This window comes from Caenorhabditis elegans, chromosome II (assembly GCF_000002985.6).
Source record: "Caenorhabditis elegans chromosome II".
Classification (NCBI taxonomy): domain Eukaryota; kingdom Metazoa; phylum Nematoda; class Chromadorea; order Rhabditida; family Rhabditidae; genus Caenorhabditis; species Caenorhabditis elegans.
Window position 1 is genome coordinate 8,153,968 of NC_003280.10, and position 23,394 is coordinate 8,177,361.

Sequence of the window (23,394 nt, forward strand, 5' to 3'; positions counted from 1 at the left end):
AGAAGATGTTTTAATTGTTATCTGACTCATTTTCTGACACGGGCGGCACTCTTTTCTGATCTCTTATTGTGTTTGATTTCACGCTTTCGGGTTGCCGCCGACGAGTAAAATTATTATTATTGCATGAGTGTGTTACTTTATGTTTATTTGAAATAAGAAAAAGGAAAATTGTGACAATCATGATGATGATGATGATGGGACGGAACATTTGAATGATGGGACAAGGAAAATCGAACGGAGAACAAATACATCACAGTGTCACTTTGTTTAGGTGGCTCATTAGTATATCAGGATAGTATGGATACAAACATTTGAAAAGTGTTACAGACAAAAGGATTACAGAGAAACAGACTAAAAAAATATGTGTCAATCAAAATTTGAAAGATGTTTAAAATGTTTGAATATGAGCTACTTGTGCATTACAAACCCACACTAAACAATTGCATTGAAACCTTTAAAAAGAGTTTCGCGGGCTTGCTTGAATTTTTTAAACAGATATTTATTGAGGTTTTCTAAAATTATCTCAATTTTGAACTATCATTGGAAAATCCCTGGGCATTTCTGACGTTCTTGTACCCAGGATTTCCCGGGGTTATCTGAAAATTATCTAAAATGTGTGGTTTTAATGTACAAGTACGGAAATGTTGACAGGTATGAAACTGAAATGATTATTAAATAAAGCTCCAAAAAGAGAGAGAGAGGGAGCAACCGAGATTGTTAGCGTTAAAAATAATTATTGGGAAGTTTAGTTGTCGGATGATCTACCAGAAAGTTTTTTGGTTTTCTCTTAAAATAAAGGACATTCATTCACATGCAAGTTTTCCGTGGAAACTTGTCATTGCAATTCCAAATGCTTGAACCGCCGACAGTGGATACCTAAAGTCCATTGTGAACTCATCATCTGAAATTCTACCAAACTGCATAACGATATATTCAGGAGAACTTTGATGAATTATTTGAAAGTTTTTAACAGATGCTTGAGTGACTCTTCCATGGAAGTTTAGAACGTATGATTGAGTTTCTGAAATTCAAATTTGTAAATTTGATTAATTATTTTCAATCTCACCATCGTTCCATTGTGGACTCTTATTGGATAATATTTTCAGAGAATCCAAATCATTGAGTCTATATCTCTCGAGTAATGTGTGTTTGTCCTGAATTGGACGAACCGGGCAACGAACTGCCGGTCTATTTTCAGTCGGAGGCTCAATTCCAGGCATAACAATTGTCATTTTTCGAGGGCCTTTAAATCCGAGAACATTTGTTTCCTGAAAGAGAAAATAATACTAATGAAGTATTTTCGAAACTCACATAAATAACGGCAGCAAGCTCTTGGCGGATAGCCGCGTGATTTGTAGTTTTCTTTGGATTTTGTCCAGAATCATATACTGTGAATTGAGTTCCTAGAGCGTTTGACCTAACTTTTGCACAGTATCCCTCTCCTTCACGAGATAAGTTTGTTGGATCTGTACTGAGTAAATAGTTTGCTGTAGTACTCTTCTTCCGTTTTCTAGCAGCCAATAAGAAAATCTTTTGCCGTTTATCCGTGTCAAACTCTTCCAAATGAAGAAAATACGTAGGAAACATTCCCTTATCAACTCCACTTTTTTGGCGAGTTATTGAGCATTTATAAAGACAATGCTCCACTGCTGGATCTTCAACAAATCTGAAATTGTAACATGTACATCGTCAAATGCGCCATTCTCTAACATACTTAGCCAAGTTATTCTTAATAAAATTATAATCAGGGAGTACTTCACTTGGAATCCTATCAGCCACTACATCAGTGTTCCATGGACTATCAGCATAACTTCTCTTATCTTCATCCTCATCATCAGATACAACACACGAAGTTAAATTTACTTTTGAGAGTTTTGCATTGATGTCATTATCAGGATAATCACCGATTGAGCTGAAATAGCTTGGAAATTGGAAAAATTATTAAAATCAGGAAAAGTCGGTGAAATTAAAAAATTACTGCTGCATCGAGCTTATTTTTCTTGAAAATAGGGTTAATACAACTTCATTTGATATACTGATTAACTCACATGAGTGACTCTTGAACTTGCTGTGGCTGTTGACGTGGCATCGACTGCATACGTGGTTGAGCAATTGGATCTTGAGTTGGAATTAATGGAGTATTCATGCTCACAGAAACCGATGAGTTATCAGAAATGCTAAACGGCAACGAGTTGTCAAATGTTGGATAGTCTTTCATACTGGAAATATGTTTATTTTTGAATTCTTTAATGATAGCTTTAAAGCTTTTCGAATTCTGAAATGCCACACAAAGTTTTCCAAAACTAATTACTCCTTTCACTTTTTCAGTAACCAAACAATATTGTTTTCTGAATTCCCATGTGTTCAATTACGTAGGTAATTCTACATTTCTGCATCTGAAAATTGAGTTTCTGATAGAAAAATACGTAATACTCTTTCGAAAAATAATTTTATCAAATATTAGAATTTTAGAAATCTTGAATAGGTTATAAGATACACTGGTTTTTTCACTGACAAACGTAGAGACTACAATGCTGAACACATTTTTCTTTCTCTGGTACTAGACTTCTCTACACATCACCTTAGAACTTTTGATCAGCTATTTTGCAAACTTTCTTATGAAATTGTATTGGTCCATCGTATACTCTAATACATTGAAAAAGGATTCGTTATAATGACAATTACTGAGCTTCTTTTAGCTTTGCATTTGTCTTCAACTTTTTGTCTAACAAGTATAGTTGGTCCAAAAAAAAGAGTATGCACAAATGCCGAAAATTACTCTATTTGCACCTTAACTTCAACTTAAGAAAGAGTCTTCTAGAAAAGAACAAACCTATTCATACTCATTGCTGTTGAAGTGGTTCTCACGCTTCCCGCACTTTGATGACGTTTTTGTTTTTGCTTGTCTTCGAGCATTTTTCGTTGTCTTTGCAAGTTCATTTCAATCCATTGTGAGTTAGTATCAGTCATGATTACCTGGAAACTTTGAATAGTTTTTGAACTAAAAATGATTGGAAACAAGCCGATTATATTCTTAAATGAGGATAAGAGGAATGAAACAAAAAAACAAAAGCGGATTGATATCTTGACTCGAATACTGAAGAAGAGAGAAATGGGACTGAGAGAGCATTGGCTCCACGTTGTCATGGAGATTTTGTGAGAGAAGGCGAAGAAAGAGTAAAGAGCCCCGTTCGAAGCGTGTGGTGTGTCAAAAGATATTGGCATCGTCTCCAAGACGACGCCAATGCACCTTTTAATACTTTTTTCCTTTAGTGGCTCTGAAAAAGAGAGTTTAGACGATCAAAGATAACAATTAGAGCCGTTCATGCAAAAAATTTGAATTTTTTAAAATTTCAGCAGCTAAAGCAACATAAATGAATGTATAATTTTTAGCATGACATCCAAATATCCATATGTATTAACAACTCAAGTCTTCATGCTTTCCATCGATATATTATTCAATGCACTTGGAGTTCTCTGCTATGGGAATAACATGACTTTGCTTTTAATTTATATGTAAGAAAGTTTCAAATTTAGTTTAATTTTGTGTTTTTTTAAAATTAAAATTTTTAGACTACAAGATACTCTACTCATTATGTCTTCACTCGTTCTTTTTGTCTCATTCACTGCAACATTTGTATTTCAACTTGGTCTTATTCATATCGTCATTTTTCAATTTTTGCCAACAGTCATCATTTCGATACTTTATACATTTGTTTCTATTGGATATCACTATGCGAGTTTGGTCAGTATTTTTGCATATTTGCATAGTTGTAAAAGTTATTTCAGAGCTCAACTTGGGAAGACCGCACAGTTAATATTTTTATGAACGGACCTTTACTTTTGTTTTTTATAATTCACAAAATTGTTTCATGTGTTTTCTATGCATACTACAAGCGTACAGCTCTTCAGATATCGGATCCAAAGTATAACTCCGATTCAACGTGGCTTCGAGAACTTTTCATTAAGCACATGAACGATAAGGCAGCGAAAATCGAAGCTAGAACAGCTGCAGAAAATAATTAGAGATTTAATTCTCATTTTTCGCTATTCCTTTGAAATAAATTAATGTTTTTTTAAAATATGAATCTAATGCAGATATCTGGCCTCACTTTTAATTATTAATCAATTCGAAAAATTACCGTAAACCTCCTAAGCCCCGCCCATATATTCAAAATGGCACAAAACGTGCGTCAGCAAAGGTAAGTGCGTCAATCACCTGTTGACGCTTACTTTGATTTTCGCGGGACCTGCGATTATTTAAAACTTTGCCGGCATTTCGCTAACTTTTAATCAAATAAACTATATACTTGCCTTTATTCGTTTACTTGATTTACCTTGATTTCCTTTATTAACTGTTTAAGTTTAGCGGAATTTTCAGACTAAAGTATGCACGAGCCAATGAAGACTTTGAAAAACATCCATGCCGAAATTCGAATTTGTCAAAAGTTGTGAGCGATAAATAATATTATTTTTAATAAATAATAATTTTCGAAATTTGCAGTCCTAAATCAACAGTTCAAAAGAGGTTTTCCGAATTCGAAGAACTAATTAAAGCAGCCTCGAAAAACGCGAGAAACTGGAAGCCAATTTCGTCTGTCGAACTGTTTCAAGGGGATTCGTCACGTAAGATTTCAATTTTAAAATTCCTCATTTTTAACATATTCATTTCAGTCAATGAATTGTTCGAAAAACTAGTTATTGGAACTTGTGAACTCAGAGATGGGGAACTTTTTGAAAACGTCAATGATTTAACAATCAATCCTTCGAATATTCATGTCTACAAGCTTCATAAGGACGGACCACTATCGCAAAATATCGGTGACGATGATGGAGATGAAAGCATCATTGGATCTCAATTATGGCAGCTCCCATGTGTTGAGTTCGATTCCATTTGGGAGAATCTAATTTATGATTCAAATCTTAAAAATGAAGTTATGTCTTACGTAGCAGCTTTGGCAAGACTTTCGGAGAAACACGTAAACACAAAAATCATCAATGTGAATCGACTAATTCTTTTAACTGGACCACCAGGAACAGGGAAAACTTCTTTATGCAAAGGACTTGCCCAGCATTTATCAATTCGAATGAACGATAAATATTCAAAATCTGTAATGTTGGAAATCAATAGTCATAGCCTGTTTTCAAAATGGTTCTCAGAAAGTGGAAAACTCGTTCAAAAAATGTTCGATCAAATTGATGAACTAGCTGAAGATGAGAAGTGCATGGTTTTTGTTCTTATCGACGAGGTTTGATTTTTTTAAAAAACAATTTTTCTGGTTTTCATCAGTTTTTATGTCAGGTTGAATCGCTCGGAATGTGTCGTGAATCCTCATCATCTCGTTCTGAACCATCGGACGCCATTCGAGCAGTCAACGCCCTTCTCACTCAAATTGATAGAATCAGGAGACGTGATAACGTACTTATTCTGTGTACGTCGAACCTGGAATCAACTCTGGATAAAGCTCTCGTTGATCGAGCCGACATTGTAAAAAATGTCGGGCAGCCTTCGGACTTTGCACGATATTCTATGCTGAAATCATCAATTATGGAATTGGCCCGGATTGGTGTTGTTATTGATAATGAAGTTCACACTGATTATTGGCCACAAGATATTTGTGATGTGAGTTTAACACAAATGTTTCGAAATAATTGTCAACTGTTTACAGACGAAAGCACCAAGAAATGAGTTTACCGAGATTCTTTTTAAAATCGCCCAAGAAGCGCGTGGACTCTCTGGACGAGCAATATCCATGCTTCCTACACTGGTTTATTCAAAAAGTCCGGAAGAAACTATCACACTGCCGAATTGCATGAATCTCTTTCTCGAGGCTGTAAAAGAGCGTCTGAGTAGAAATAATTAAATTTTATGCGTTGTTTTTTGTCATTCTCGAAATGAAGGATTAAAAATTTATAATTGAAAGACTTAAAAATTGGATGAATAAATAAAGTTGCGACATTTTACACTTGATTTCCTGCATCGTTATCTGGCTCTTGTGCATATAGTTGATCCTGTCTTCGCAAACGATCTCTCAGCATCGACATAAATGGTTGGCTTGACGATACGATGGACGGAACAACGAATCCATCATTTCGTGGTTTTCTTATTGCACAGTACGGAAGAATTTCTTGTGCACCGAAGTATGTTTCAGAGTTGTATGCGGGCGGGAGCTGAAAACAAAAAACCTAGATAACATAAGATATAGTATATTTACCGTTTGTTGATCAACAGAATAACTTTCTTTTGACGCTTGAATCATTTTTGACAGACATTGACGGATTGTTTCATTAAATGGATCGATCGCAAGAGCTTTATTGAAGAATTCAGTTGCTTTATCAATGTTGCCGAGAACTGCGTAACAGAGAGCAGTTGATGCAATGGCATCTACAAACTTTGGCTCCATTCGGATAGCTTTTTGATAAAACATGATTGCTTCATTCAGCCTTCCTTGCCGTCTGGCTATGTGGCCAATGTTATTGAGCATTGGGTGCCAAAAGTCGTCGATTTTCCTGAAAAAATGTTATTTTTCTCTCAAATAATCATCGAATTAGATACTTACTTTTTCAAGACTTCTTCAATTGGAATGATTTCATCGGTCTCTGTAACCATATACAAAACAGTTCTGAATAAAATATCGGCTTCCGCGTAACTTTTTGCAGTATAGGCTACACAAGCTTCTTCGTGACGAATCAGAGGGTCATTCGGTGCCCGAGCAACTGCTTCTCCCATGAACTTCTTGCTCAGCTTCTGACTATGCGTACTGTACTGAAGAGAAGTGTACAAGAACGGTTCAGAACTTTTATCCACAAGTTTCGACGCTCTGTAATAGCAACTCATGGACTGTTCGTGTTCAACTTCATAGTGAAGAATATGACCAAAAGCCACCCATCCTTCAGCAAACGTCGAATCCATCATCGTGCATTTACCTAAAGAAGCTCTATTTAAACCTCAATGAAATGGGAAACATACTGATGAAATTTCGAGCTCTTGAGTTTGCTCCAATACTATAATAATACATAGCAACACAATACCATGGAAGTGGAATATGAGGATCATCACTAACTAGTTGATGACCTAATTCAAGCAGAGATCGAGAATCCTTTAACATTGTTAGGCAGTGAATACGAAGAATAATGCACTCAGGATGTGGTCCAAATAGATCAAATAGCTCGTCAGTGATTTTTTTTGTTTCTCGAAATCGACCCATCTCGTAGGCACGTTGAGCACGTTCCATAAGAATTCGTGGATCATGATTTCCTTCGTGTAACTTCAGCTGTTCATTTCTGACTTTTCTGTACTTCTCCCACATCGCAGGCTCAACCAGATTGTATTTTGCCATTAATCGTTCGACATGGAGAGTTGTATTATCCTGAAATAATAAAACACGGTCAAATCATGTATAAAAGATGACTTACAAGACTCAGCGCGTAATTAATACAAATCATTGCAGCATCACGATTCATCAATTTCAAAAAACTTTCTGCTATGGTTATCATAAGAGCTGGAACCATTCTGAGCTTTTTAGAGCTATTATCCAATTCGGCCATATTTGCAAATGAGTACTTCATTCTTTCTTCCTCGACATATCTCCCCGTCACTTGTGAAAGTGTTCGAACAGGAAGAGGTCCAATTTGGCCATTACTTGGAAGAAGATGACCGACCGATAATTCAGCTACATCTTCGTATAATTTCCGTTGGAAAAGTGCGGTAGCGGCATAATAAGCAAAAACAATGTGAATCTGATGATAGTTCCCACGAGCAATAATATGGCTAATACGCCGCCATTGACGGAGAACGACGAGAATTTTTACGTATTCAGCGATGGTGACAATATCTTGCTGTTCATCATCAATTATATTAGAGTATAATGTATCCGCGTAAGCTACAGCTTCATCGGTTCTGCCGATTTCAAGCATTTCCCTAAAAATATAACATATTAATATATATGCTGGTCTCAAACTGACATCACTTTCTCCATGCTCGCCTCGTCATAATACTCCGATCCATCAATTCTACTTGCAAGTGTTTTAATCGGCTTGAAACGAATAGACTCGTGTTTCGGCAAATCTCTGAAAAATTGTAGTTTGAAAAAGAAATGTTATTTATTAAACTCACAAAGATGATGCTGGCTTGCTTGAGGAACCTTCATCAGCCAATGTCGGAATCGCAAAACTTTTTGTATCAGGCGAGATCGCGCTCATGCTGTAAAGGCTTCGTATATTTGTTTAGTAAGTAGAGAACTTAAGTTAAGCAACAAGAATTGTAAAATAGAAATTCAATAATGACGTTAATTGCAATGGAACTGTTGTGAAAAAGTGTTGAGATTATAGTCTTATTTTTAGATTATAATTTTACAGCTTACACGGAGTAGTTACAGCTACTTTAACTAAATAACATAAAGGCGCGCCTAGGCGCTTAAAAACAAAATAAAAAGGATTTAATGCTTGATCAAATTTAAATTTTAGCCGTAACTGCGGAGTCTCGTTGCTAATTGTCAATGGAGCGAACATACATCATCAAATTTTTGAATAAAATTGTTTCTCATTTTTTTCGTAAAATAAATGCCATTTTCAAAAAGTCTTTCACAAAATGCTCCCGTTTGATAATGATGACTCTAGCGATGATGCTACAACTTCTGTTAGGCCGAAGCATCCAAGGTAATTGAAATTCGGTGAGCAAACGGTAGTCAAATGAAACAATGTTTTTTTCCAGAGGAGTTCCTCAGAGTCAATCAACATTTCCACGTGGTAGATCGAATTTTTCGTCTGGAACTTTACCAAATCGAAAAACAGAATGCACTCCAGTGAACACCTTAACAATTGGGCATTCAAACAAGATGCTATTGACAACGTTTCGGATGGATCGAAATTCAAAATCTAAATCGGAAGTTGACGTACAAGAACAGCCTGTTCACTCTTCATCGTCGGCTTTTCCAGGAAATCATTTAAACAATTTTTCGTATCCAGTGAATCGTGGATATCTTCGTGATTACCTGCTACAGTCACAAAGGCCTTCTACTTCAAAACCAGTCGACTGTTCTGTTCTAAAACGGCACTCTCTCCCATCAACTCACATTCTTTATGAGAAAACGAAGCACAGAGGTGGTGTAAATATCGAAGAACAAGAAAAACTCGTGCGGATGTTATGGGCCGCTGCAGAAGAATCGGAAACAGTTGCGAAGACGAGACAGTTTAGTAAAAAACAGGCGATTGAGCTGAATTTCGATGCTAAGCTCATTGGCAGCATGAATAATGATTGCTTTGGATATTGCCGAGCACACATGGAAAATATAAAAGATGTTTTGAAAACACACTTGAAATTGGTAAGCGATTTTTTAATTGGCCGTATTTGAAACAATTTAATTTCAGTCTAAAGTTGACGAGGTAAACTGGATCAAGGTGGGGATGGTGCCACGAGCTGCGTACGAAGATAAATCATACGTCATCGATGCTCATTTAGTTTTGACGCCAAACGGTGAAGTAGAAGATGAAAATGAATTGTTCTCCGAGTTCGCATCAAGTTTCACATCTAGAATAACTGGAATGCTCCATGATCAAGTATTTTTGGAAGTCCCGAAAATGCATACGCTTTTCACAAAAATAACGTAATAGAATACTCATCCGCTTTTTATATACTCAAGTTATAATTTAGACCCCAACACATGGATATAAATATTTCTGCGATTGCGATTGGAAACTGCCCTAATTCAGGACTTTTCCTTGTTAGAGGAGATTTCATCAGTCAAGAAAACACAGTTTGTAGTGTGTAAGTTGCACATATTCTACAGAATTTCTAATCAGATTTTTGTTTTTAAGAAAGCTTCAGTCACACCATAATGCAGATGCATCCCGTGAAAACAGTTCATTCAAAGTGGCAGGAAGCAATAAATACCTCTCGTATGCGAGATTTGAGCATGACAAAAGACTGGCAGTGGTATATTTCGGAGTTCGATTAGCCGAATTCGCTGATGATGGTTTGGATCATGCCGGATTTCGTCTTAATCTATATTATAATTTGTTTGTTCGAATTGTTGTCGACATGTCTCATGAAACTACGAACAGTATTTATATACAAATGAAAAATCCACCGCATCTCTGGGAAGGAATTCCGAAAAATACGATTTTTCACCCATCAAAGTCGAAGGTTCTCAATATGGAAACGTGCACAGAATGGGTGATATGGTATGCAAATAACTTTTAAAAACTTGTAAATTTTCAGACAAGAGTATTGAGTTGGCCTGGCGATGCTGAGGGCCGAGGTGTCGGTTGTACTTCTGAAGCTTTCTCGCAAAGCTCCTGGATCCGGTTGACAATGAGAAAAGATGATGATAACGATTCGGTATCGTCTACACAATTGATGGATATTGTTACTAGACTTTCTGCTCGAAGCAAAGCAAAAGTGATGTTCGGCTCCATTTTTTCAATTCGCCGAAAACTTGCACCATCCCCGGCTTTCCATTCTCTGGGATCTTTCCGAGCGAATTATGCTCTCCAGGCTCTAATCACACGCGGAAGTGTATTTACGGACCAACTTTTCGACGCAACTGATGAAAATATTCCAAGTTCAGACAATGACAATGATGAAGATGATGACGATGATGTTGATGACACGAAAAAGCCAATGGAATTAGTACACGAGCCGCTCTTTCTGAAATTAGTTCGTAGGGGAATGAAAGAATGCTCTCAAGCCACAGAAGAGACTCTCGAACAACTTTTGAATGCATTTGATGAACGTCGTCAAATCGATGTAGTTACCGCGTTCACAACAATGTATCAATCAAGAAAGATTCAATACGAAAGACTTCTGAAAGGAGAAAGCCTTCAAGATGTAGGCCTTGCAAAGCCATTGCCGAAGAATTGTGTTTCAGTGGCTAAAGTTATTGTAACACCATCTCGAATACTGCTAATGGCTCCAGAAGTAATGATGGTAAATCGAGTTGTTAGAAGATTTGGACCTGATTATGCTCTTCGTTGTGTGTTCCGAGATGACAATCTGGGCCGGCTCGCTATTCGCGACTTTTCCATCAATAATATAGATCGTAAGAAATTCTTTAAATATTTTTAAATATATTATCTAAGTTTCCAGACATGTCGAATATTGTCACCGAAGGAATTTATTTGACTCTCAAAAATGGAATTCAAGTTGCTGATCGTGTCTACAGTTTTCTAGGATGGAGTAATTCTCAAATGCGTGATCAAGGATGTTATTTATACGCTCCTCGAGTCAATGCATTAACTGGTGAAGTCACAGGAACTGTAGAAGATATTAGAGTATGGATGGGAGATTTCCGAGATGCGATTAGTGTTCCAAAGATGATGAGTCGAATGGGACAATGCTTTACACAAGCACAACCAACGGTATATTCTAGTGTTAAAAATATTCATATAGTCGAAAATATTCAGGTACGTCTTGAACGACATCACTGGATCGTTGAACCTGACATTGAAGGTGGTGTAGAGAACAAATATTGTTTTTCTGATGGTTGTGGTCGAATTTCTATCAAACTGGCAACACATATATCTAAGATTCTCCAATTGAAGGAAGTACCAGCTTGTTTCCAAGTGCGATTTAAAGGTTTCAAAGGAATTCTAGTTATTGATCCAACAATCGATGATATTATAAATATGCCTAAAGTTATCTTCAGGTAGTGATGATCTATCAAACAAATTATATGATCAATTTTCAGAAAAAGTCAGCAAAAGTTTGGTGAAGGTGGTGGAGAGCTGCAAGATGAATACCTCGAAGTAGTAAAATACGCTATGCCATCTCCAGTTTGTCTCAACCGTCCATTCATTACAATCCTGGATCAAGTGTCGGAAAAACAATCTGCAAGCTCTCACAGAAGGATCACAAATCGTGTTCATTATTACTTGGAAAGAGAACTATGTTCTCTGAGTAGTATGTAGTTACTGTATGGTTACAAATCATAATCTCCTAATTTTAGATATGCTCATAAATGAAAATCAAGCAGCAGAAGAGCTAGTCAATCGCACAAACTTGGCAATCGACTGGAACGCAGCAAGCAAACGAGCCGGGTTCGAATTGAGTGTAGATCCATTGATACGAGATATGCTATTCTCTATTTATCGCTACAACATCATCCATCACATTTCTAAAGCTAAAATTTTCTTGCCTCCAAGTTTGGGAAGATCAATGTACGGTGTTGTCGATGAGACTGGACTTTTACAGTACGGACAGGTTTTCATCCAGTATTCACCAAGTATCCGACAAACCAGTAACCGTCCAATATTGAAAACAGGCAAAGTTTTGATTACCAAAAATCCGTGTCACGTTCCTGGAGATGTTCGAGTTTTCGACGCAGTTTGGCAACCAGCATTAGCTCATTTAGTCGATGTTGTAGTATTTCCACAACATGGCCCACGACCACATCCCGATGAAATGGCAGGTTCAGATTTGGATGGAGATGAGTATTCTATAATATGGGATCAAGAAATGCTACTCGATTATAATGAAGAAGCAATGGTTTTTCCGAGTAGTTCAGCTGCAGAAGAAGACAAAGAACCTACTACAGATGATATGGTTGAATTCTTCCTTCGATACCTTCAACAGGATTCAATTGGAAGAATGAGTCACGCTCATTTGGCTTATGCTGATCTTCACGGACTTTTCCAGTATGTTCCTTGAAATTATCCATGTTAAGCCAATATCTTATTTTTCAGCGAAAATTGTCACGCCATCGCGCTCAAATGTGCAGTAGCTGTAGATTTTCCGAAAAGTGGAGTTCCCGCGGAACCATTGTCAAGTTTCGAGCAATGCGAAATGACACCTGATTATATGATGTCAGGTGGAAAACCGATGTACTACAGTACCCGATTAAATGGACAATTGCACCGAAAAGCTCGAAAAGTTGAAGAAGTTTTGGAAGAATTTGAAACACGCGGGAGTGTATTCGAAAGAGAATATGATAAACTGATTTGTCCAGAAGACGTTGATGTTTTCTTCGGAAATGAAATAAAACTTGTACAAACATTGACTCTTCGCGATGAATACGTTGATCGAATGCAACAACTTTTGGATGAATATGGAATTGAAGACGAAGCTTCAGTTGTGTCTGGACATGCTGCAAGTATCAAGAGATTAGCTGGAATGGAGAGAGACGACTATTCATTTTATCACACTGATAAGGTCGTTGAGCTTCGTTATGAAAAATTGTATGCTGTATTTCGTGCAAAATTCTTTGAAGAGTTTGGTGGAGAAGAAATCAACATTGAGAATGATGGAAAGAACACTCGGTTGAAATGTACGAAGGCAATGCATGAAAAGATTCGGCAATGGTATTTCGTGGCATATGTGCAGCCAAAGATAAATAAGGCTGGAAGATGCATTGGACAGAGTCTTCCCTGGGTTGCTTGGGATGCATTGTGTGATTTGAGGCGACAATTAGTAAGTTAAAATTATGAAATAAATATATTAATTTTTTGTTGCAGATGCTCGATAAAAATGACGCAGTTTTACGAGGCAAATATCCAATTGCTGCTCGTTTAGAAGAGGAGATCGAAAACTCCATTGAAAGGCAGTTTGACAAGTTTCTCAAATTGAAAGATTTGATTGAATCTCACAAAGATGCGCTTTTCCTGAGACGATACGTATATTTTTATGGAGATCAGATTATAAAAATGTTGTTCATCCTGAAAGTTTGGCTTGAACGAGAAAATGTGCTCCCATCAAGTGTTTTGTCGATTTGGCAGCTGGGAAGACTTTTGATTCGTCTAGGGCTCGGAGATCTCCTGGGAAATCCCACTATTGATTATGAAAAAAGTCTTCTGATGCCAACAACAATGTTTCAGCAATGGATTTCGAAGAAAGAAGATGCAGATGAAGCTCCGATATTGAGAAATTTCGATATGGGAACAATGATGCTCGAATTTCTCAGATATTTGGCAAGGTAAATTTAAAAATCTAGTGTTGGAAAAATTTTTCAATATTTCAGTCAATCTTTCGCATCAGCTGAAAGCATAAGTCTTCGAGTTTTCTACGAAAAAGATATTGTTGAGCCAATACTTACTAAAAGTGCACAATGGATGCCTTTACATCTTGTAAGCTCGATCTTTAATATTCCAGATCTATCAACAAAAAACATATTCCAGATTGCATATCGTACATTTCATTCCATCGCTGTGTCTGGACGGTTTGATGCGCTTCATTTGGACGATGAGGATGCGGTGGATCAGATTACAGAAAGCAAGGATCCAATACTAGTTAACGAGTCATTGTTCTCTTCGAGAAACTACAACGATGATTATCCGATCAGTAGGAGTAGAATATTGCAATCTTTGAAGGTAAGTGGTTCGAAAATACTTTTCGTTTCTAGTGAAAAACTTTCAGGATTGGTCTGGTGTCAAAGAAATAATTCCTCGCGAAATCACTGGAACTCGGAAGTCTGATATGATCTATGTTACATCAGTTGGAACGGTTCTTGCACGACAACGCCTCGCTCGACTTTTACTTCTCAGTGGAGAGACAATTAGGGACGCGATTGCCAACAACGTCGTGCCGAATGAAGTACGCGACGAGTTCTTGTAATATAGATTTCCACTTATATCATGTTTTATGTTTTGCTTGTTTTATAGAATTTTTAATGATGAGACGAGTATATTTGTATGTGTAATAATGTTTTGATCTCGGTTCGATTTTCAGATAAATTTATTGGGTTTTTTTAAATTGGAAAGAAATATTATTTTAAATCACATATTCAAGCATCAACTGCAAATGGAGATTTACCACCTCTTGGCTTAGTCATTAGATAGAAAACTGTAAAAGTTCCGAAAACAGCAAGAAAAAGCATAATAGTACAAACAATAACAGAACAAAGTACAAATGTGATTGACCATTCCTTATTCACTGCATGAGTCCACGAACTTTCCATTTTCGGTTCACTTGTACTACTGCTCACAGTTGGATTCTTGCCAAGTGTGAACTTACTCCATTTATTCGTGTCGTTTTTTGTAGTTGTTCTAGAAGTTGATGTAGATGGAGTTGTAGTCAGAACAAGAGAAGATGACGTGGATCCAAAAACTTCCAGAATTCTTTTGTATGATGATTTTGATGAAGTGAAAAATCTAGTTGAAACTGATGTATAGGCATCGAGATCGGAGTTATTAAGGAAAAGTGCTCGAATTAAACAGCAAGCAACTTTTTGAGGTATTAGGATTTTGATATTATTTTGTGTTGAATCAAATGGTCGTCGAATTATTTGATCGTCCACTTTGAAAGTTATTGTATCATTTGATGTTCGAATCTGAAATTAATGAACATGGTTACATTTTTAGGTTTAGTCTTAGACTTAGGCGAAGGCTTAGGCTTAGGATTCGGTTTAGGCCTAGGCACAAGATCTTACTTTAATTCTTAAAATTTTTCGATTATTCTCTCGACACGTTCCCAACATTTTTGGAGATACTGGAACTTGAACAGCATTGCCAATCGATTGAACATCAATCTTTTTCAATGTTACATCGTAATATGAGAACTCAAATCGTGTTGATTCATTAGGTTCTGTCATGAATAACACGGAGAATCTGAAGAGAATTAGATGTTTGAATGATAGACAGCTGTTGTCTGGAAATATTTTGAGAGAAAGAAAATCATTTTGTCACTCCCGACTCCCGAGAACATGAAACTTTTCCTTCTTATTTTCTGTATTCTGGCTTCACTTGTTTTCACAGAAGTAAGGTTTTGAAGTATAATATAATTTTCCAATTATTTATGATTCAAACCTTTTAGATATACCAAAAGAATTGCAGGCTATCCAAACAATGGACCTATGTCGTTCAAATTGCAACACCTACATTGACACTAATTCGAAAAAAACTTGCATTGAAAGATGTGGTATTGTTAATTAAGTCTAACCTTGTTTCATAAATAATTTCAAAAAATAACCTACTTTTCACACGTGGCAAATAAATGAAAATCAATAAGAGCATCTTCATCTTCAGTCCCTTTTACAGGAATATCATGCCATTCATTAACTCGAATCAGCTTCTGAAAACTATGAATATTAGAGATGAAAAATATAAAGTTGAAGCTGTGCAAATCTACCAAACTTTTAATGAAGCACATTGTGAACATTTATGATTAGTTGATTAGCTTGAAAAGCATTCAAAATACTAACTATGTGCTTTTTCAATTAGATAATCCAGGCATTCCGAAAATTGAATATCTTTGTTACCTAGTCAATTTAAGTCTAGAGATATTAAAAGCGGTAGCCTAAGATTTACAGAAGCGTGATGAAATAGCCATTTTTAATAAAAATTACCTCCTGTATCACATCAGTCTGAAAATATTCTTTTTTAATTTCAAAATTATTATTATAGTCCAAAACAAAACTCACCGATAAAACGACATTAAATAATAGTAGAATTAAAATAATCATAGTGATATAAGTCAGCAACTCAATCGGTTAATGCTCATTTCTGATCTGAAATTCGAAAAAAAAAGTTCAGATTTCAGTTATAAATTTTTCATAATCCACCCACAAGGCAACATAAACTGCAAAAAGTGGCAAATGTGTGACAGAGAAGCATTTTATAGAGACGAAAAAAAATTATTCCACAAGAGTTACTCAAGCAATAATAAAAGGTGGTGGTCCCTGAGAGAGTCAAATTGGTCTCTGAGAATCAACTAGTAAGCAGGAATGAAAAATGCGGGTTTTTTGAACAAAGGGTGAGTACATAGAATGTACTTTTGGATTCATTGAAACAATTGAGGAAGAAAAAAGTATGGAAATGCTTTAACTTTAGACGAAATGTTTCATGATAATTATTGAATTCAAATTAAGAGTTTCGGGTTTTTTTTATTTTAGAAAAAAGTCACATGATGCATACCTTTTTTCTATTGTTAATAGATTTACTAAAGCACAATAAATGTGAATATTAGAAAAGATCAAACAATTAGTGGGATTTTTTGTTCTTTTCTTTTTAAAATTTCTGTTTATCAGCAAAGACAAAACATAAACTGAATTTAAGAAAAAAACAAGAAAACAAAAAACACTTGCCAAGTTTATAATACAGCTGTTGGTTTTTGATTCAATTTTTGATGTATTTGCTCTTTCCATAATGCTAAAAGAAGAAAAAGTGAAGAATGAGGACATAAAAAAGGAATAAAAGAAACGTTTTTTTCTATTTCGAGAGTGGACATTCTGAGGAAATTTAACTTTCCAAAGTGCCATCCTCATTTCATTTTTCGATTGGATTTTTTTTGAGTGAAGTTTCAATTAAGAATTAGTTTAATTTCTTCTATTTTTGGAAAGGAATTGGAAATAGGGGAGTTTTTTGATACTTGGATTAAAATTCGTAAAAAAACTTTTACAAATTGTCTGATCTTTTGAATAGTTGGGTATTTATGATTGGTTGAATAAATATATTATTCAGCTTCACGAGAATTTAAAATCAAATAAATTATATTGTCAAAAGAGATATGAAAATAGAATGCATTGTTTGATGCGCCATATTTTGAATAAGGAAGAATGAGAAAATAATTTTCCAACACATGGGAAGAGGAAGCTTTTAGTTCTCTATCTTCAGTTTCTCAAAACATAAACTTAACAATAATACTATCCAATGAACAAAACGTATCACTATTTCAAAAACTAAACCATGTATCAATTTCGTTTTCAAATTTTTCAAATCGTCCAAACGGAAAGCACAAAGAACATCGTATTTTTTATCCGGAAGTCATGTCTTGCCTCGAGAACCAACAAAAAATTAAATCGTAAAGTGTCTCTCTTTTTTGTTGAAAAAGGTACCGTGTGCACCTCAATCCCCTTCACAACACAATGAATATTAGAGCACAACACAATACGTGGGCGGTCCCTTCATTCTTTCTCACTCTCTCAATTTTACCTTGAAAATATATGAATGTAGTTGTGGTGGTTCAATTTTCTGCTATTTTTCCTGTTTTGACGATGTGTCACCGTTCTATGAAAGTATTGAAAGGGAGTGAGAAGTTCTGAAATAGTGGGAAAAAATTATGGAACACTTTGAATTCTAAATTAAAGCTTTTTTAGGAAATATTTTCATGCTCACCGTTGTCCTTTTCATGTCAAGTTATTTGCAGTCATGAGTAGGAAATTGTTTAGGATAAACTAATAAAGAATGCAAATAAACGCTTTTCATTCGAAACGTAAAGAATAGTCGTGCAGCATATCTTTCCAGCAATCTTTGCAATATCATGTTCAGTGATCAAATGCTTTAACTATGTTCGAGGGTTCTTTGAAAAAGCGGGAAACTCCGAAAATATATCTTATTCCAAACAAAATTTATTCATAACCTAATCGTTAAAAACATAATATTCAAGGTTTCTCTTTTCCAGTTCTTCCACGAATAACGTTCTCAACATCTCCCCAGGTATCCTGATCCCAAGTGTGCAAGAAGTCTCCCATATGGGAACCATGGTTGAAATGTTGCTGTCCACCATCCAAATCGATGATCTAAAAAAATTTATGGAACTGAATTTTTAAAAATCTAGTAAAAGTGTACCACTCCATTCATAAATGACATGTGATCTGACGAGATGAATGCCACTAAATTCGCAACTTCTTCTGGAGTTCCAGATCGTCCTTCTGGGTTCAATTCCTTCATTTTTTCGGCGACGTCACCCATTTCTCCAGAAAACAATCTTCCCCATGCACCTTTTGTTGGAATTGGTCCAGGAGATACTGCATTGAAACGAAGACCATATTTTGACCATTCAGTTGCCAATGACTTAGTCATTATCTCAACTCCAGCTTTAGAAACAGCAGAAGGAACAATGAATGGGGCACCAGAACGTGCGTATGCAGCAGTAATTGAAGTAACGGAGGCTCCGGTTTTACTCTGAAATCAACAAACATATGAATCAGTTTTAAATTGAAGTATACCTGAATGCAACGTTTTCCCAATTCCGTGGTAACATTCATTGTTCCTTTGAGAACAATATCAATAATTGTTCCGTGGGCATTTGGAGAAAGACGCTCAGTTGCCATTATGAAGTTACCAGCTGCATTGTTAACCAAAATATCTGGGTGCTTTCCGAACCTGTAAAATTGTCTTGCCTAGCAGTTTCACTTTCAGAAACTCACTTCTTATCAATTTTATCAAAAGTATCGCTGACCATGCCAGGATCTTTAATATCCATCCGGAATGGTTCACATATTCCACCAGTTGTCTTCATAATCTCCTCCGCAGTTTGCTCTAATTTCTCCATTCTACGTGCAGCAATAGCAACAGATGCTCCCAAATGTGCAAATGTTGTAGCGATTGCTTTGCCGATTCCAGTGCCTCCACCGGTGACTAAAGCTACTTTTCCCTGCAATTAACTTGATTATGAAAAGAAAAGGTTAACACATCTGATCCACGAAGTGTGCATAACGTTTCAGTGAGCACAATGCACGTGTCGCGATCGAGAACCGGGCACGATGTGCGCATCATGAAAACAATTATTCACAAAGCGTATGTTCGTAAAGACATGTTCAGTTGAATAAGCGTAGTATTCAAACATCATACCTTAAGAGCTCCATCTCGAAGAATCGGAGAATTGCAAATTGGAAAGAACTTCTTCGGATTTTTACAAGCCATCCTAGACAACTTTTACATAATAAATTATTAATTCCCGAGTATAGTCCCGTGGAACACCCTTTTTAATCTTTAAACTTTATTATTTAGACGGTCACGTTTGAAATTTGTCTCGATCTTTAGAAGTTAGTCGATATTAATTTATTTCTTGATTACTCTTCCACAAAAATGTTGAACGTAAGTTAATCATCTCCTCCGTGTCCAACATATTATTTTTTAAAGCGTAACCGAAACGTTAACAAGCAAAACGGTCATCAGAAACAAAATGGAGCTCAAAAGTCAGAACTTCGAGGAAAAAATGCACCACCATATCTTGAAAGGGAAACTTGTCTGGGGAGAAACGATATTTTTGTCGTTGAAAAAATGATTGCTGGTGGAGGATTTGGACAAGTATATAGAGCAAGAAATACTGTAAGATTTGAGATTTTTCTGATTTTTTTTTCATTTCATTTTAATTTTCAGGAAACTCAAGAAGAAGTGGCTGTCAAAGTGGAGCGAGCAACAACAAATGACTCTCAGAGAATGATTTTGGAATCAAAAGTTTTGGATGATATGCTCGGTTCAAAGCATTTTCCAAATGTCTATTACATTGGACCATATCACTCGTACAACTTTATTGTGATGCAAATGCTTGGAAAGAATATTGGAGATATTCGAAAAATGATGCCAAACAAAAAGATTTCAATCTTATCTTCTGTTCGAATTGGCATTCAAATCATTGAAGCTCTATCTTTGCTTCATTCAAAAGGATGGCTTCATCGTGATTTGAAACCAACTAACTGTTGCCTGGGACTTGATGAAAAACGGAAGACGGTTTATCTCGTTGATTTTGGAATGTCCCGAAAGTTTCGTAATGATAATGGAAGTCTCCGTGAAAGTAGAACATATTGTGGATTCAGAGGAACTACTCGTTATTGTTCGTATAGAATGCATGACCGCCGGGAGCAGGGACCAGTTGATGATTTATGGTGTCTTTATTATTCGTTGGGTGAATTGATTGAAGGATGTTTGCCATGGAGAGATATCGAATCAGCTGATGAGATGGCTCATGTTAAGAAGATTTTGAAACATGAGGACATATTTCAGTTAGTGAAACATTTATTTCGACCTTATTCGAATTTAAACAATTTTCAGTTCAATGCCATCAAAATTCGCAAGTTTTGGAAGAAACCTTCGTCGTCTTCGTCCAGCCAACACTCCGGATTATACCAAATTCCAGAATATTTTGGCCTACTGTGTGAAATTTGTAGACGATAATGCTGAGTTTGAATGGGATGTAATGGATTACTAGGAAAGATACTGACTTGAATAAAATGTTTATAGAGATTTCAATGTTTTGAAGACATATCACAGAATTAGAAAATGAAAGAAACAAGATGAGCATAGATAAACTTTGGTATTTAAATGTTTGCCAGTATATGTGGGACAATCAATCCACATGTAATCATTGTGATAAAAGCAGAAAATACGTAAAGACATAGTCGGTCAACTGCCATCGCAGCGAATCTCCATTCCGATCGAAGCTGAAAACGGGAACACAAGAGTGTAAAAGAAAAAAAGAAATAACCATATCTTCCTTCGTATCCTCTTCAATTTTGTCCAACATTTTTTCGATATCTCGTTCAATGATCAAAAGCTCAGCGCAAATCCGAGACGTGTTTTTTATAACTGCAGGAACCTCTGAAAGTTGATTTTTGAAGACAAATCTATTTTTAAAAATATAAAAATCAGCTTGATATCAATTGCAGTACGAAGTATTTGAAACTTCAACCCACCATGATATACAAAAACATTTTTATCCGGAAAAGTAGTTTGAGACACTCTAGGTAGATTGAGCATTGGAATAGTAGATAATCTGTGAATCGGTGCAATTGATTTTCCAAGAACTTTTGGTTTCGGAGTCTTTGGATGATCTGGTTTACACATACAAAGAATATAAGGAAGCCAGTCGATGAATATTTTTCTCATCTAAAAACTTCATAGAGTTATAGTTAAACAGTGAGCAGCTAACCGTTGGACTCATTTCGTGTGTTTCCGGTTTCCTATGATGTAGTGATAATGTGAGTACTGTGAAGACACATGAACAGGCTACAAGCATCAGGCAACAAGAAAAGAATGCAGCTAGAATGGGAACACTTTGTGATTGAGGAGGACTTGTACTTGACACCATTTGGAGGAAGAAAATGACCGAGAGCAAGACCGTTGTTTCTGAAGAAATTTTAAATTTTTGACAAATGCATATTTCTATTCATGTACCTAATGTAATCTTTTCACAAGCGTCTGGTGGTAGAGTAAATCCTAGAATAGTCATCATTGATATTACCAATGATGGAATAATCAAATTAATTCCATAGGCTAGAGTTCGCCGTCGGATGTGAATATAGAAGTAGAGCTCATGGTACTCGTCAGTTCCAAATTTTTGAACCACTCGTTTACCTGAAATTTGTTTCAATTTACACCTTCATATCAATATAATTTAATATGTGATTTTTGCCTGGTGTTCCTTCCAAATCCCATTCTCCATTTTGTAGATAAACTTGCAAATCTATAGATTCATTTACAAAATACGACGCATAATTTGTTGATGATCTTTCTGGTTCCACAACAATTGGAATTCCGTGTAGACCTATAACACTAGTATGTTTCTATAAACTGAATGTTCTCTTACCAATAATTTGAGTTAAAAGGAAATCCAAATTAATATATTGTCCATTATATGTCCATGATCCCAATTTCAGAAAACAAGTTTGTTTATCAAATGGATAATAAGTGACATCAATCTAAAATAATGTGGTTTTGAAATCATTAAGTATCGTTTTCTCACTTGACAAACGAATCTAAAAATTCCAGGTGGGTTTTGTTGAACATCTCCATTTGATGATACTATGAATCTTGAAGAATATGTTGAATCAAATGATTCCGATACACTGCAAAGTGGTTTAGATTTAAATATTTCTAAGAACAAGAGTTACCTATTGAATAAAAGCACGTCTGGTCTCCAAAGTTTGAAACTTGCATCATCATCTCCTGAAATTTAAGATAGTATCTAGAATAATTTTAGAAAATGCAATTTAAATCAGCTGAGCCGCAATGGAGACGCAACCTAATGTAAGTTTGAGACGCGTAATTACCTGAAAATCGTACATCTCGAATTCCGCCAAATAATTTAGGATCCCAAGTCAATTTATAATCATTCCAGTGCTGTAAATTAGTTGTTTTCATTTGCTCAGAGGGTATCGCTTACATAATCCATATAAGCAAGAATCGACATCACTTGATTTTTCTCATCAACATCCATAATTTGATTCAATAAAAATCGAACTTTTACGTCAAGAGGCGCTGAACTGTTCTCTACTGGTCGTTCAAAGGAATCATAGTTCTGAAATTTTACATCCAAAGTGGTTATTTTTTTGACGGATTATCTCAGATTTTCTTGAACCGAGTTTTTACTATATTGTTTCTGGTTATTTAAAGCATATTACAGTTATTTGAAAAAATTAAAGCAAAGTCTCCAAACTTATACATTTAAAACCTTATAATTTTTGCACGAGCAATACAATGTTCCATACCTCTTTCAAATATTGTAAAAGTCGATATTCGTCTACACTTCCTTTCACTTGAATATAAAAAGTTAATAAAATAAAGAAAACAAAAGACATTGATGATGACCTCCTATTTGAAAAGTAAAGAGGAAAAGGGTGAACACATGGACGATTGAAATGGAGGATTAGTGACTGATCCCCCATGGGACCACACAAAGAAAAGAGAGAAAGCACTCACTTGACAAATAGATACTTACGATGTGTTTTCTTTTCCTGAAAAAAA

At 35.8% G+C, this 23,394-nt stretch overlaps 10 protein-coding genes and 1 non-coding gene across 12 annotated transcripts; 6 read left to right on the plus strand and 5 right to left on the minus strand.

Annotated features, from left to right (window-relative positions):
- Positions 1-128: 128 nt before the first annotated feature.
- On the minus strand, positions 129-2,978 carry tub-1 (Tubby protein homolog 1). The gene is made up of 6 exons (NM_063309.5): positions 2,834-2,978; positions 2,049-2,219; positions 1,715-1,912; positions 1,312-1,666; positions 1,067-1,268; positions 129-1,021 (listed from the first exon to the last, which is right to left on the minus strand). The coding sequence occupies exons 1-6, from the start codon at positions 2,968-2,970 to the stop codon at positions 804-806; spliced, it is 1,281 nt and encodes a 426-aa protein (NP_495710.1). The 5' UTR covers positions 2,971-2,978; the 3' UTR covers positions 129-803.
- Positions 2,979-3,355: 377 nt separating this feature from the next.
- On the plus strand, positions 3,356-4,074 carry tmem-138 (Transmembrane protein 138). The gene is made up of 3 exons (NM_001026903.3): positions 3,356-3,516; positions 3,574-3,745; positions 3,790-4,074. The coding sequence occupies exons 1-3, from the start codon at positions 3,395-3,397 to the stop codon at positions 4,024-4,026; spliced, it is 531 nt and encodes a 176-aa protein (NP_001022074.1). The 5' UTR covers positions 3,356-3,394; the 3' UTR covers positions 4,027-4,074.
- Positions 4,075-4,381: 307 nt separating this feature from the next.
- Positions 4,382-5,958, plus strand: pch-2 (Putative pachytene checkpoint protein 2). The gene is made up of 5 exons (NM_063310.9): positions 4,382-4,451; positions 4,505-4,626; positions 4,675-5,249; positions 5,303-5,623; positions 5,670-5,958. The coding sequence occupies exons 1-5, from the start codon at positions 4,390-4,392 to the stop codon at positions 5,862-5,864; spliced, it is 1,275 nt and encodes a 424-aa protein (NP_495711.1). The 5' UTR covers positions 4,382-4,389; the 3' UTR covers positions 5,865-5,958.
- Positions 5,898-8,203, minus strand: emb-27 (Cell division cycle protein 16 homolog). The gene is made up of 7 exons (NM_063311.10): positions 8,117-8,203; positions 7,966-8,070; positions 7,417-7,921; positions 6,971-7,370; positions 6,561-6,927; positions 6,216-6,510; positions 5,898-6,171 (listed from the first exon to the last, which is right to left on the minus strand). Exons 1-7 carry the CDS (start codon positions 8,200-8,202, stop codon positions 5,962-5,964), a joined length of 1,968 nt encoding a protein of 655 aa, NP_495712.1. The 5' UTR covers position 8,203; the 3' UTR covers positions 5,898-5,961.
- A 294-nt stretch (positions 8,204-8,497) lies between these two features.
- Positions 8,498-14,684, plus strand: rrf-3 (RNA-directed RNA polymerase). The gene is made up of 15 exons (NM_063312.7): positions 8,498-8,658; positions 8,714-9,323; positions 9,370-9,605; positions 9,653-9,766; positions 9,817-10,174; positions 10,220-11,039; positions 11,087-11,358; positions 11,404-11,645; positions 11,688-11,899; positions 11,946-12,633; positions 12,682-13,405; positions 13,450-13,907; positions 13,953-14,058; positions 14,110-14,301; positions 14,348-14,684. Exons 1-15 carry the CDS (start codon positions 8,591-8,593, stop codon positions 14,543-14,545), a joined length of 5,298 nt encoding a protein of 1,765 aa, NP_495713.2. The 5' UTR covers positions 8,498-8,590; the 3' UTR covers positions 14,546-14,684.
- Positions 14,648-16,507, minus strand: T05C12.11 (uncharacterized protein; the record flags this gene model as incomplete). Of its 2 annotated transcripts, NM_001356874.3 has the most annotated exons (5): positions 14,715-15,260; positions 15,360-15,537; positions 15,903-16,000; positions 16,275-16,292; positions 16,350-16,391. In NM_001356874.3, the coding sequence occupies 5 exons, from the start codon at positions 16,389-16,391 to the stop codon at positions 14,715-14,717; spliced, it is 882 nt and encodes a 293-aa protein (NP_001343781.1). The 2 variants fall into 2 exon arrangements, with proteins under 2 accessions (NP_001343780.1, NP_001343781.1); NM_001356873.2 differs by lacking the exon at positions 16,275-16,292 and having other exon boundaries at positions 14,648-15,260; positions 16,350-16,507.
- T05C12.15 (Venom protein) lies at positions 15,624-15,895 on the plus strand. The gene is made up of 2 exons (NM_001267214.4): positions 15,624-15,686; positions 15,763-15,895. Exons 1-2 carry the CDS (start codon positions 15,633-15,635, stop codon positions 15,859-15,861), a joined length of 153 nt encoding a protein of 50 aa, NP_001254143.1. The 5' UTR covers positions 15,624-15,632; the 3' UTR covers positions 15,862-15,895.
- Positions 16,508-18,261: 1,754 nt separating the features above from the next.
- On the minus strand, positions 18,262-19,582 carry decr-1.3 (putative 2,4-dienoyl-CoA reductase 3 [(3E)-enoyl-CoA-producing]). The gene is made up of 5 exons (NM_063313.3): positions 19,501-19,582; positions 19,077-19,303; positions 18,876-19,032; positions 18,496-18,831; positions 18,262-18,446 (listed from the first exon to the last, which is right to left on the minus strand). The coding sequence occupies exons 1-5, from the start codon at positions 19,570-19,572 to the stop codon at positions 18,309-18,311; spliced, it is 930 nt and encodes a 309-aa protein (NP_495714.1). The 5' UTR covers positions 19,573-19,582; the 3' UTR covers positions 18,262-18,308.
- Positions 19,583-19,712: 130 nt separating this feature from the next.
- T05C12.1 (Protein kinase domain-containing protein) lies at positions 19,713-20,899 on the plus strand. Its single transcript, NM_063314.2, has 4 exons — positions 19,713-19,746; positions 19,792-19,980; positions 20,032-20,654; positions 20,704-20,899. The coding sequence occupies exons 1-4, from the start codon at positions 19,738-19,740 to the stop codon at positions 20,858-20,860; spliced, it is 978 nt and encodes a 325-aa protein (NP_495715.1). The 5' UTR covers positions 19,713-19,737; the 3' UTR covers positions 20,861-20,899.
- Positions 20,900-20,969: 70 nt separating this feature from the next.
- On the minus strand, positions 20,970-23,228 carry acr-14 (AcetylCholine Receptor; the record flags this gene model as incomplete). The annotated part of the gene is made up of 12 exons (NM_063315.3): positions 20,970-21,092; positions 21,137-21,249; positions 21,345-21,537; positions 21,581-21,777; positions 21,826-22,005; positions 22,064-22,195; positions 22,238-22,349; positions 22,394-22,496; positions 22,542-22,596; positions 22,701-22,770; positions 22,814-22,948; positions 23,139-23,228. 12 exons carry the CDS (start codon positions 23,226-23,228, stop codon positions 20,970-20,972), a joined length of 1,503 nt encoding a protein of 500 aa, NP_495716.1.
- T05C12.14 lies at positions 23,176-23,377 on the plus strand. Its single transcript, NR_051420.1, has one exon. It is a non-coding gene; the product is annotated as an Unclassified non-coding RNA T05C12.14 (non-coding RNA).
- Positions 23,378-23,394: the final 17 nt, after the last annotated feature.